The sequence below is a fragment of the Sciurus vulgaris genome (assembly GCF_902686455.1).
Source record: "Sciurus vulgaris genome assembly, chromosome: 3".
NCBI lineage: Eukaryota > Metazoa > Chordata > Mammalia > Rodentia > Sciuridae > Sciurus > Sciurus vulgaris.
This window is the reverse complement of record NC_136463.1, coordinates 20614463-20626084: the sequence shown is the minus strand read 5'-3', so window position 1 is coordinate 20626084 and position 11622 is coordinate 20614463. Positions and strand designations below refer to the sequence as shown.

At 48.9% G+C, this 11622-nt stretch overlaps 2 protein-coding genes across 3 annotated transcripts; both read left to right on the top strand.

Moving 5' to 3' along the window:
- The first annotated feature begins 823 nt into the window (after positions 1–823).
- Positions 824–2798, top strand: RAMP2 (receptor activity modifying protein 2). The gene is made up of 4 exons (XM_079132769.1): positions 824–1179; positions 1630–1695; positions 2136–2244; positions 2358–2798. Exons 1-4 carry the CDS (start codon positions 1080–1082, stop codon positions 2611–2613), a joined length of 531 nt encoding a protein of 176 aa, XP_078988895.1. The 5' UTR covers positions 824–1079; the 3' UTR covers positions 2614–2798.
- A 3134-nt stretch (positions 2799–5932) lies between these two features.
- Positions 5933–11615, top strand: VPS25 (vacuolar protein sorting 25 homolog). 2 transcript variants are annotated; one of them, XM_079132771.1, is made up of 6 exons: positions 5933–6685; positions 6892–7037; positions 8085–8138; positions 8457–8545; positions 9328–9403; positions 10254–10630. In XM_079132771.1, exons 1-6 carry the CDS (start codon positions 6633–6635, stop codon positions 10349–10351), a joined length of 516 nt encoding a protein of 171 aa, XP_078988897.1. In that variant the 5' UTR covers positions 5933–6632; the 3' UTR covers positions 10352–10630. The 2 variants fall into 2 exon arrangements, with proteins under 2 accessions (XP_078988897.1, XP_078988896.1); XM_079132770.1 differs by lacking the exon at positions 10254–10630 and adding an exon at positions 10979–11615 and having other exon boundaries at positions 5974–6685.
- The last annotated feature ends 7 nt before the right edge of the window (positions 11616–11622 follow it).

The window sequence follows — 11622 nt, the reverse complement described above, 5'->3', positions numbered from 1 at the left end:
AATGCCCTTCCACATATGGCACCCTCACTACAGTTTAGGGAGGAAGGCAGTGTCCACATTTTACACCAGCAGCCCTGAAGGCAAATCTGTCCTGTGTTGCTGGGAAGTAGAAAGATAAAATTAGGACCCAGAGGTTCTGAATTCAAGTGTGGGGTTTTTTTCCTTGAGCTTTACCTTCCTTCTCTGTAAAATGATGAAAATAATAGCCTTGGGGCTGGAGGGATAACTGAGAGGTAGAGCACATATGCAAGGCTTTGGGTTTGGTCCCAGGCAATAATAATAATAATCCCACCTTACACATTAAGTGGCTCAGTCCCCTTTCTAGAAACCTTGGTCTTCAAAAGTATGGCCACCTTTCTCCTGGGAACGTAGCCATCTTACTTTTGCCCTCCCACCCGCCAATGCAGCGGTCTAGGACCCTCAAAAAGGGGAGTAATTGACTGTTTTCTCCGCTAGCCCGCTTCCCAGGCTTTCTCGCCTTCTACCGATTCTGTAGGGCCGGCTCCCTCTACTCCCGGATTTTGGCAGACCGGCTGACATCAGTGGGTGTTCCCAGGGAAAAGGAACTCTGAGCAGCCGGGCCCAGCTCCAGGCGCCCCTTCCCCCACCGCCCAAGCGTGCCCCAACCCCCTGCCGTAGAGGCCCTCGGAGCTCCCAGCCCCCTCCCCCTTCTCCAGGTCGGGGAGGGCAGCTCGCCCCTCCTGTCCCGAAAGGGAGGGTGCAACAAGAATCTGCCGGGAGACCGGAGCGAGTCCTGGGCGCCACACGGCCGGGCTCAGGAAATGGATCCCCGTACTAGGGTTACGAGGGGAGCTGTCCAGCCCCGCAGGGTGAGCTGGAAAAGAGCGTGGCCAAAGCCGGCGAGGCGGAGGGAGCCGCGGGCGCCAGGCGCGGGTGCGGCAGCTACTCCCCCTCCAGCTCGCCGGCCCCGGGCGTCGCCCCCGCCCCCCACGTGGCCGCAGCCGTCCCAGCCCCTCCGAGGAAGCGGCGCGGCTTCCTGCGGCTGGGGCCGGGGATATAGGCGCCCCCGCTCGGGCCCGGTTCAGCTCCACCGCCCCTCCTCGCCTCCTCGCCGCGCGATGGCTTCGCTCCGAGCGGAGCGCACCGGCGGCAGCCCGCGATTCCCCGAGACCCGCGCGGGGTGGCCGACAGCGCTCCGCCTCCTCCTCCTGCTGGGTGGTGAGCGCAGCGTCCCCGGGCCCGGGCGGGAGGCGCGGGAAGCCCAGGAGAGGAGGGGAGCTGGGTGGCCGAGGCCAGCACCCGCCCTAGTACGGGTGCGGACTGAGGTGCCCGGCAGCGCGGTCCTTCAGGTGGCCCCACCTGGGGGCGGGCGCTTGCGAGCTGCTACCCACTTAGGGAAAGCTGGGTACCAGCGGGGGTCCCCGCAGAGAGGTCTTGGGAGGTCCTGGGCTGTCCAGAAGAGATGGGGCTTTGGGCCTGGATGTGAGAGGGAAGCGGCTGGTACCAGCCTGTCCCTTCCCAGCACTAAGACATCTCGTGGGAGGATGGATTATTCCTCTTTCTCTTTCAAGGTAACCCTGACTTCTCAGGGTCTTAGCCCCCAATTCCAAGCAGGCTCTACTGACCAGAACCCACCATCCTACTCTTCTCTCCCATTTCTTCCCACAGCTGTCCTGAAGCCCCAGGAGTCCCTGGCTCAAACTTTTCCCACTCAGGACAGCCTGAAGGAGGAAGGTGGGTACCTAAGGGTTTGAGAGGGTGCCCTAGGGCAAGAGGAGAGCCTGGTCAGGGGGGAGGGTCTCTTTCCAACAAGGCAGGCCCAATCCCAGTTGGTGCCCTACTAAACTCCTCTCTTGGGATTCCTTGTGATCTTATTACCTCTCATCCCACAACAAAACCTCCCATCCAGCCTTGAGCTAGCCCACCTCTCAGGTGAGTAAGATTCAGAAAAAAGGTGTATGTGGAGGAGCTTGTCAGGCTGGGGTAGGAAGTGCTGTGCACATGGAAGTCATTAAAAGATTCCAGTGCCGGGATTCTCCCCTCAGCCAAAAGTGTCTTTTGGAGGGGTTCCCATGGTTGAAGACAAGGTTAGGAGCTCCTGTTGGAAATACCTGTGCCAGGGGTTTGAAGGGAGAGCCAGGGGTGTGATCATTGTGCAGCATCTGTATCCACAGGGAAGACGGTGGAAGATTATAAGACAAATGCCCTACTTTGCTGGAATGGTTATAAGATATATATGGACTCCATTGAAAAGGATTGGTGTGACTGGACCATGATTAGCAGGTAGGGGAAGTGCCGGAGGGGTCTTGGGCTAGGGGTTGGCCCTTAAGTGAGTGTGGAATACTCCTCTACCTGGGCCCAACCCCTCCCTCACTCCAGTCCTCCACTGCCCTCAGGCCTTATAGCGACCTTCGAGATTGCTTGGAGCATGAGGCGGAGGAGTTTGGACTGGGCTTCCCCAATCCCTGGGCAGAGAGGATCATCTTTGAGACCCACCTGATCCACTTTGCCAACTGCTCCCTGGTGCAGCCCAGCTTCTCGGATCCCCCTGAGGATGTGCTCTTGGCCATGATCATAGCCCCCATCTGCCTCATCCCCTTCCTCGTCACTCTTGTGGTATGGAGGAGTAAAGACAGTGAGACCCAGGCCTAGGGTGGCATGAGCTTTGAAACCATGTTACTCGTCTCCCCAGCTGCCCCTGGGTCTCTCTCCTCCCCTCCCTGCCCACTTCTCTCACTCTCACTCCCACTGCAAATCCTTGGATTGGTGGAAATGGAGGTGAGTCAGGGTCATGCCATAAGTTCTGTAATCTTCAAAATAAAACTTCTTTTTTTTTTTTTTGTACAATGTCCCCTACCCCATCCTCGTGGTGCCTGTGTCCTTCCCAGAGTCGCTCCAATCCCACAGGCACTCAGCTCTGGGTAGGGGAGCGGGAAGACTCTAGACTATTCTGTTCACTTCACCTGCCCCCACCCTCACATTAAAGTCATACCCTATAGCCCTTCCTCCCCGGGAGGGGCCTTTCCTGCCCCTATCCAAACCCAGCTCCAGGAAACCAGCAGGAAGAGACTCCCTTCCGGTCTGGACAGCAGCTGGGAGCCTGTGATTGGGGATAAGTGGGGGGAGGGGCAAGAGTGGAATCTGCATGAAAGAAGGGAGGCTACCTGGAAGTCTTTACTTCTCCCTTTCTTCATGCCTCAGTTTACTTCCAGAACCTGAGAAACAGAAACCTATCAAAGGGAATCTATCCCTAAGGACCTCAAGATTGAGGCTAAAGGCAGTGGGGGCTTTCTCCCCTAGGCTCACCACTCCCCCTCAGGTCATTGGCAAACATCCTACAGTGCCCTGGACAGGGTGTGGCCTACGACTGGCCACACACTGCCCCCTGGTGTCCACTAAAGCCAACGACCAGAAGATGTGGAAGAAGCTCAAGGCAGAGGAGCATTTGGACCCTGGGTTCAGAGAACTGTCATCTCTGTAGTAGCCACTGATTTTTAGCTTGACTTTTTATCAGATTCCTGAGACATATCAATATGATATGCCACCTTAAGATATCTTCCTACTTTCTAGGGACTTACCTAGCCCTTTTGTGCAACTCACCATTTCTGTTTTTGTTTGTTTTGGTACTGGGGGATTGAATCCAGAGGTGCTTTACCACTGAGCTACATCCCAAGACCTTTTAATTTATTTTTGAGACAGGATCTCACTATGTTCCTGAGGCTGGCCTCCAATTTGCCATCTTGCCTCAGTTTCCCCAGTCACTGGGATTACACTGAACTGGCTGACTCACCATTTCTTATATGAACAATGTTCCCTAGTCATTGAGGCCCAGTTCTCACTAGAGAATCCTCATCTCCAGCCCTCCCTTGGACTCACCTGTCAGGTGACCCAAAACAACTACAAAACAATTTTGTTCTCCATGGAGACACTGTTTATTCCTGTGGCACACTTAGCCGCTTTAGAAACTTTCCTTCTTGTTGAAATATCTGCCTCCCTGAGTAATGCGTGTCCATTTCCTGGGTCACACCTCTCTGTGCCATAGAGATGTACGTCTGTGTTTCCTGGAAGGTACCTATTCCCAGAGACACACTTCTCTCAGAAAACACTTATGCCTATAGAGACACATCTGTTCCCTGAGAATTTTTTTTTTAAAGGTGTTTCTTTTTTTAATGCCTTTATTTTATTTATTTATTTTTATATGGTGCTGAGGATTGAACCTAATGCCTCACATGTGCTAGGCAAGTGTTCTACCACTGTGCTACAACCCCAGCACCCCTAAGACTATTTTGAGGTTTCAGCTAAGATAAATATTTACTATATCTCTATGAATACAGCTGTCTTCCCCAAGAATATATCTATTCCTTCTTGGCACATATTTGCTTTCACCAAATTTTTTTTTTTTTTTTTTTTTTTTTTTTTTTTTTTGGTGCTGGGGAATGAACCCAGGACCTTGTGCTTACAAGGCAAGCACTCTACTGACTGAGCTATCTCCCTAGCCCCTCACCAAATTTTATTGATCTATATATCTAAATCTGAGGGCTGTTGATATAAGATACTGTGTGGTGTGATATGTTGGAAAGACGGGTTAGAGTCTGGTGTCTGCCCTCAGCGACTTTTATCTAGGGGGAAATTTGACATATGTACAAATAAAAATTATGGAATGTGTGAGAGTCATATAAGCAATTCAACCCAAATTTTATTCAAGTGCAAAGGAAGGAGGGATCACATGTAGCTGAGACAATCACAGGTGTGGTCACAGAAGGGTGATTGCTGAGTTGGGATATGACAAGACCTTAGATGGAGCACATTCTCCTAGGGAAGAGAGAAGATAGGGAGATAAATTAGGAAAGTATTGTAATAATTCAAGCTTGAAAAATGAAGACATGGATCAAAGGAGCCAGGGTAGGGAAATGAAAAGTAATTATAAAACACGTGGTTAAAAATGGGAGCAGGGCTGGGGTTGTGGCTTGGTGGTAGAGCGCTTGCCTAGCAAGTATGTAGGGAGCAAATCAGCAGGACTTGGATATGAGGGAGTGAAGGAGAAGAGAAGTTAGGGGAACCTCAAACTTTGAACTTGAGATATTAGGACAATGATAATAGAAAAGGACCATTTGGAAGAGGAACTGGCCAGAAGAAAAGGTGTACAATATGAGGCAACAGTGGAACAAGCTGTTATGTCCCACAAAGAATTAGAAATGGAGGTGCAGTGGGAAAAGATTGGGTCTGAAAATAGAGGTTTGAGAGTCTTCAGCACAGAAAGGCAATATGAACCCACAGAAGGGATAAGAGCTCTAAGGGATAAGGTGCATTTGAAAAGAAGAAGGTTGAGGTTTGACACCAAGGAAATACCCACCTTTGAAGAACGAGTGAAAAATGGAGACAAAAATAAGATCGAAGAAGTAGTCACAGAATAGGTAAAAGTGTCAAGGAGGTAAAAAAAAAAAAAAGGTGGTCTTTGAGGAAGCTGATAAATTAATTCATTCATTCAACAAATATTTGTTGGATGCTCTATGGACCCTAAACTGTGCCTAATGATGGACTTGAGTGAAATAAAGTTTAGAGATAGACAGGAAATTGAGGCGCAGTGTCAAGAGTATGCACATATTTATTTGCATATATTTAAGTAGGATGGCCTAAGTATGTTTGTGGTCTAAAGGAGAGGAATCAGGGAAAAGGGAAAGAGATTAGATTAAAGAGAAGTGCTCCTGAAAGAAATTGGAAAAATGAGGCAAGAAGACATGTCAAAGGGTTGCCCTTGTAAAAGAAGGAGTAAAAGTGGAGAGGAATTTTGAGGGATGAATCAAATATGGTGACAGGGAACGACTAAAGGATTCACATGCCTGGCATCAAAGTCATAAAACAGGGGAAAAAAGAGGATGGGGATTGGGGGGGCCATGGAGTAATAATTCTGGTTTGGGAACTGACCAGTAGGTAGGCAGCAAGAGGACAGAACCGAGTAGGGTAGGTTGTGTAAGGAGTCAGATAAGATCAAAAGCGGGGGTTGGGGTTGTGGCTTAGTGGAAGAATGCTTGCCTAGCATGTGTGAGGTACTGGGTTCGATCCTCGGCCCCACACATAAATAAATAAAATAAAGGTCCATCGGCACTAAAAAAATTTTAAAAAAAGATCCAAAAGGATCTTGGGACTTGAGGTTGAGACTTGGGAGGGGTGACCAAGATGGTAGCTCTGAGTCTTTGGAAGCAGAACAGTCTCTAGTGATACAACTTACAAAATGTGCTCCTACTGGGGGGCTACAGGAGTCAGAGCAATGGTAGAATCAAAAGACAGGAATCGAGGAGACTGTAGAATCGTGGGGAGTTTTAATTAGGTGGTAACTAATATGCATATTAATATTAAACGATGCGTAGTACAGTGACACTACGTCTGGAGACCTGCGTTCTACTAACAAACTGTGCTGCGTTGGGGAACTCACTTCCCTTTTCTGACATTGAATCAGAAGACTTCCCATGGCTCTTTCCGCTTTAAAAGATAAAAAGGTTTTTTTTAAGGATAATAGCAGGGGACTGGCTGATGACAGCAAGCCCTTTCATCGGGCCGCCAGCCTACTAAGAGGCGATCGGAACCTTTCTGCTGTGCCTACTGCCCGGACGTGCTGAAGCGGATGCCGGAAGTCCCCTTTCTGGAGGTTCCGGGTTTCCTGGGTTACTACGATGGCGATGAGTTTCGAGTGGCCGTGGCAGTATCGCTTCCCGCCCTTCTTTACGTGAGGCTGGGACCCCGAGAAGCCCCGCTGTTTCCCTTCCCCTCCCCGGGGTCCTGGGCTCAGCCTTGGTGCATCACTTGGGGAGGGGGAGAAAGGACCCAGCCGCTATCATCCTTAGTCCCCCACTTTCTCCTCCAGACGCGCCCCCGGGCAAGTGCTGCCCCTCGCGTCCTCTAATTCTGCGCCCTACTCCCTTCACTCGGCAGGTTACAGCCGAACGTGGACACTCGGCAGAAGCAACTGGCTGCCTGGTGCTCGCTGGTCCTGTCTTTCTGTCGCCTGCACAAACAGTCCAGCATGACGGTGATGGAAGCGCAGGAGAGCCCACTCTTCAACAACGTCAAGCTACAGCGTATCCTCCCTCAGGCTCTCCTTCAGCCCACACACACGCACTTCCACACTTTTCCACAACTCCGGACTTCACCTCCCTCTCACTTTTTCCACATTAGGTAGGTTTCTACCCAAACTGGACTTGGAAAACAGCGAGAGACTTCCATTTTAACTCCCAGGTTTAGTACCAAACCCTCTTGCCCTTGACAGTGATTAGTGCTCGAGTCTTAGAATCTCTGCCCTGAAGCCAAATGCCAAGCTTTTCAACCAGAGCCTATTTTGGCAATTGAAATCTCTGGTCTTTCTGTGTGAGGCTCAAACTCGGTATTAACCTTTAATAATTTTCTCCACCCACCCCGTTTCTGGGAAGTGAGGGACATTTGTTTTGACTGCCTGATTAATCCCTAAAATATCTGTGGAGAGAGGGTGAAGAAAAATGAGAAGATAGAGGATGAGGAATGGTAGTACCTTTCATTTTCTAAAGCTCCTCTTTCTAATTGGAAGTTTCTTTTTTACCTTACTTCCTATAATACCTAATTTGTGAGGGTCAATCCCCAGTACTTTAAAAAAAAAAAAAAAAAAAGTATCAGAATCTTCAGGAAATGCCTTTTTTTTTTTTTTTTTTTTTTTGATACTAGAGATTGAACCCAGGCGTGCTTAACTACTGAGCCACATCCCCAGCATTTTTTTTTTTTTTTTTGTTGCGGTGTTGGGGATTTGAACCCAGGGCCTTAGGGCTTGTGAGGCAAGCACTCTACCGTCTGAGCTATATCCCCAGCTCCCAGCCCCAGCGCCCATCCCCAGCCTCTTTATCTTTTTTTAAAATTTATTTTGAGACAAGATCTCCCTAAATTATATAAGCTGACCACACACTTGCAGTTCTCCTGCCTCAACCTCCTAAATTACTAAGCTTATAGGTGTGTACCCAAATCCAGTTTTTATCTTGTGAATAAATTGGAAGCATGTTTGTGGGGAAGGGAAAGGAAGATGGTTCTTAGCATGGGACTGGCTCTGAGAATTATTATCCAATCCAATTCAAATGTACGCCTTTCCCTTGACCTTAAACCAGGGAAACTTCCTGTGGAATCAATCCAGATTGTATTAGAGGAACTAAGGAAGAAAGGTGGGTTCAAGTCCCCAGATTTCTTATTTTTCTTCTTAGTTGGGTTTTCCTGAGGGTAGATTAGGATGTATCTTTTCCCTCTAATAACTTTTCTGTCCCCTGCCTGGAAGCCCAGAGCTTTCTGTACAGTAGACAGCCCAGTTCCTGACTTTCCCCCCTCATTTGTGTACAAAATTGAAGTGTCTGAGGTGGGCTAAGAAGAATGGGTGCCTTGTAGATGGTAAAATATTATTCTAAAAGCAGTCTCTTCCCCAACCCACCCTAGTATTCCTTGTCCCTCTTTTAGAGCATGATGCTTTCATAAGTCTGTTTTTACAGGGAATCTCGAGTGGTTGGATAAGAACAAGTCTAGCTTCCTGATCATGTGGCGGAGGCCAGAAGAATGGGGGAAACTCATTTATCAGTGGGTGAGACCATCCTGTTGTCAAGTACTAAGCAGTGACCCATGGCAAAGGAAAATTTTACCTGCGCCCAAGCAGATAACCTGGTATTCCCAGATCCAGACTTGGCAAAGTGGGGAGGGGTCAGAGAGAGGAAGCGTAGGCCTTCCATACAAATACCCTCAATGACAATTTCTCTGGCCACGTGGAACCTCCCTTTCTTTGCCTGTAGGAGGCCAGAGGGTACATGAGGCCATGTTTAGAGAATGCAATACTGGGAACCATGAGTGCTATTGTTGGCTGGAGCCTCTGGCCACAGGAGATAAATGGGGAAAGGAAGGGGGGAAGAAAAAGAACCTGGGGCCCTTCCCCCACTGCACTCTTATGGCACTGTCCACATGAATGAGACTTTCTGAAGGAGTGTAGGTGTAGGGACAGAATAATTTCTCTCCCACATTCCTAGCCACCACCAACCCCAGATATTCCCAAGGGAGAAAGGAGGGGAGGAAGCATCAACAACCTAAATATAACAAACACACACCACCCATTCCTGAAACAGGAAAACAACCAAGTGAGAGGTCACTCTTCAGGCACGTGAAGGCCTGTGGTTTAGTGGTTCTAAATGTGTGTGTACACATATAAATATAGCACCTGTAGGGCTTGTGGGTTTTGGATCACTCTGCAGAGGTGACCATCAGCTCTGGATTGGGAATAAGTACCATTCATGGATGAAAGCAGTAGAGCTGGTGAGTTTACTTTCTCCCAGGAGACTCTTGATTCTTATTTAACGTCATTTTCTGTGTCCACAGGTTTCCAGGAGTGGCCAAAATAACTCTGTATTCACCCTGTATGAACTGACCAATGGGGAAGACACAGAGGATGAGGGTAAATGCCTTTTCCTTCTTCCAGTTTTGTCATCAGAAACCTCCTCTCTCCAATTCTTTGACACTCAGACTTCACATTTCTATGCCTTTGAATTCCATAATACAGAAGTTCTTAGCCCATATCCAAAGACTCCATGCAAAAACCCCTAGTTTTGTTTGTGAGGGTATAGGTGCTCTTTTTTGACGGGGGGAGGTTCTAAGGATTGAACCTAGGGGCACTTAACTATTGAACCATATCCTTAGTCCTTTTTTTATATTTTATTTAGAGACAGTGTCTCACAGATTTGCTTAGGGCCTTGCTAAATTGCTAAGGCTGGCTTTGCACTTGTGATACTTCTGCCTCAGCCTCCATAACTGCTGGGATTACAGGCATGTGCCGGGCTATATTTTCATTTTTCTAGTAATAAAGTTCACATTACAAGATTTCAAGGGGGTGTGTGACCCATGAAAGTTAAGAATTACTACTGTAGATGCCAGCTGAGGAGCCAGCACGGGGGATTAAGCCCGAAATCTTATTCCTTGCTGACTCAGGCTCTCTTTCACCCTTTATTCTTTTAGAGGGCTCAAGATCTGTGGGTGTCAGCTAAAGGAATTGGGCCAAAACCCCCAGCCCCACCCCCATCCCGTTTAAATACTTTGGGTTTTGGCCAGGCAAGGATTTGTATACTCTTTGATTTTTATATAGTGTAAACACTTTCTTAGCATTTTTCTCTCTGACTCCTTATCCTGATCCCCAGGATCACCAAACATTCCAGTCTTTACTGGGACAACAGGGGATACCTCCCTTTCTGTTATTTCCTGGATGCATTGGCAGAGTTTACTACTCTTGGCCGTTCACCACTGCCCTACAGGCCTCTGCTTGCTACTCCCACCATCACCCCATGACTTCAGTGCTGTAGTCTGGCCCAGTCCATCATTCAGGCTGAGGAAAGCTAGAGGCTTCTTCTGAATGCAGTTTCCCTGACTTGAGCTGTGCCCCTGCAGGAGGTGAGGTGAGCAAGCCTGTCAGGGCTTGCCTGCTGCCTCTCACATCTCCCTGCAATATCTTGCCATATCTCGATACTCAGCTGGCTTTTGGCTCCTAGCTCTGTCCCTTTCAACTAGGAATGATACCAGTGCTGGACTTTAACAGTCTCCTAGCTAGGGCCAGTGGCTGTATTTTTTTGTGTTAAGACAGGCCCTAATTTGTACAAATGTGCAGTTACGGTCAGTGTCCAGTGACAAGGGCCCTGACCTCCAGAGGACTGATTGGCAGGTCCCCTTCTTTGTGACCCAAAAGCAGATGGTGTCACTTATGTGTATTAGACACTGTTGGGGGGCAAGGGGTAGGAGGGCTGTGGGGGCTGAGGTTACAGGAGAACCAGGGAGGGGGAAATAAGCCTGAACTCACTTTATGCTGACTCAGGCTTTCTTCCACCCTTACGCTTAAGGAGTGCCCAGTAAATGTGGGTGGCAGCTGTAGCAGTGTAGATGGCATATGCATACCCTGGCTCTGGAAGGTTTCAGCTTCCAGCTTGACCGCTCTCCTCAGTCCAAGGAACTGAGCATCCCTAATTGCCCATCTCTTCCTGTCCAGAGTTCCATGGGCTGGATGAGGCAACCCTACTTCGGGCTCTGCAGGCTCTGCAACAGGAGCACAAGGCTGAGATCATCACTGTCAGCGATGGCCGAGGTGTCAAGTTCTTCTAGAAGAGATTTTTCTGTTTACTTGTTACCTCCCACCCTTCCAGGGCTTTCAAAAAGAGACAAACTTAGTATCCCCACAGACTGGATCTGTGACTCCACTAGGCTTAAAAGGGCTCCAGTCCTGAAGGCTGAGCCCCAGGGATGAGTATCCTGCTACCCCATATATGTCTGTCCCTGGGATAGGGTGAGTCCAAGGTGCTGGGGAGAAAAGATGTGCTTCTTTGTGCCCTACCTCCTCTCCCATCCTAGACTTTCCCTGAGCTGGGGTCTCTAAACCTGACACTTTACATGTGTCAACACAAGTAAATACATACACATATGCACCTGCACAAGTTTTTGTCTCACCTTCCCACTCTCACTGTTGTTGCCTCCCTTCTCAGGCTGATGCTGGGTCCTTCCTAGGGAATGGGGGAAGCCCTGGCTGCAGGCAGCCTTCCAGACAATATGAAGATAGGAGGCTCCAGAAAGGGCCTGACTGTGAGAGGCAGGTCTGACACCAGTTTATGATATTAAAGTCTTAAATCCCACTGCCTG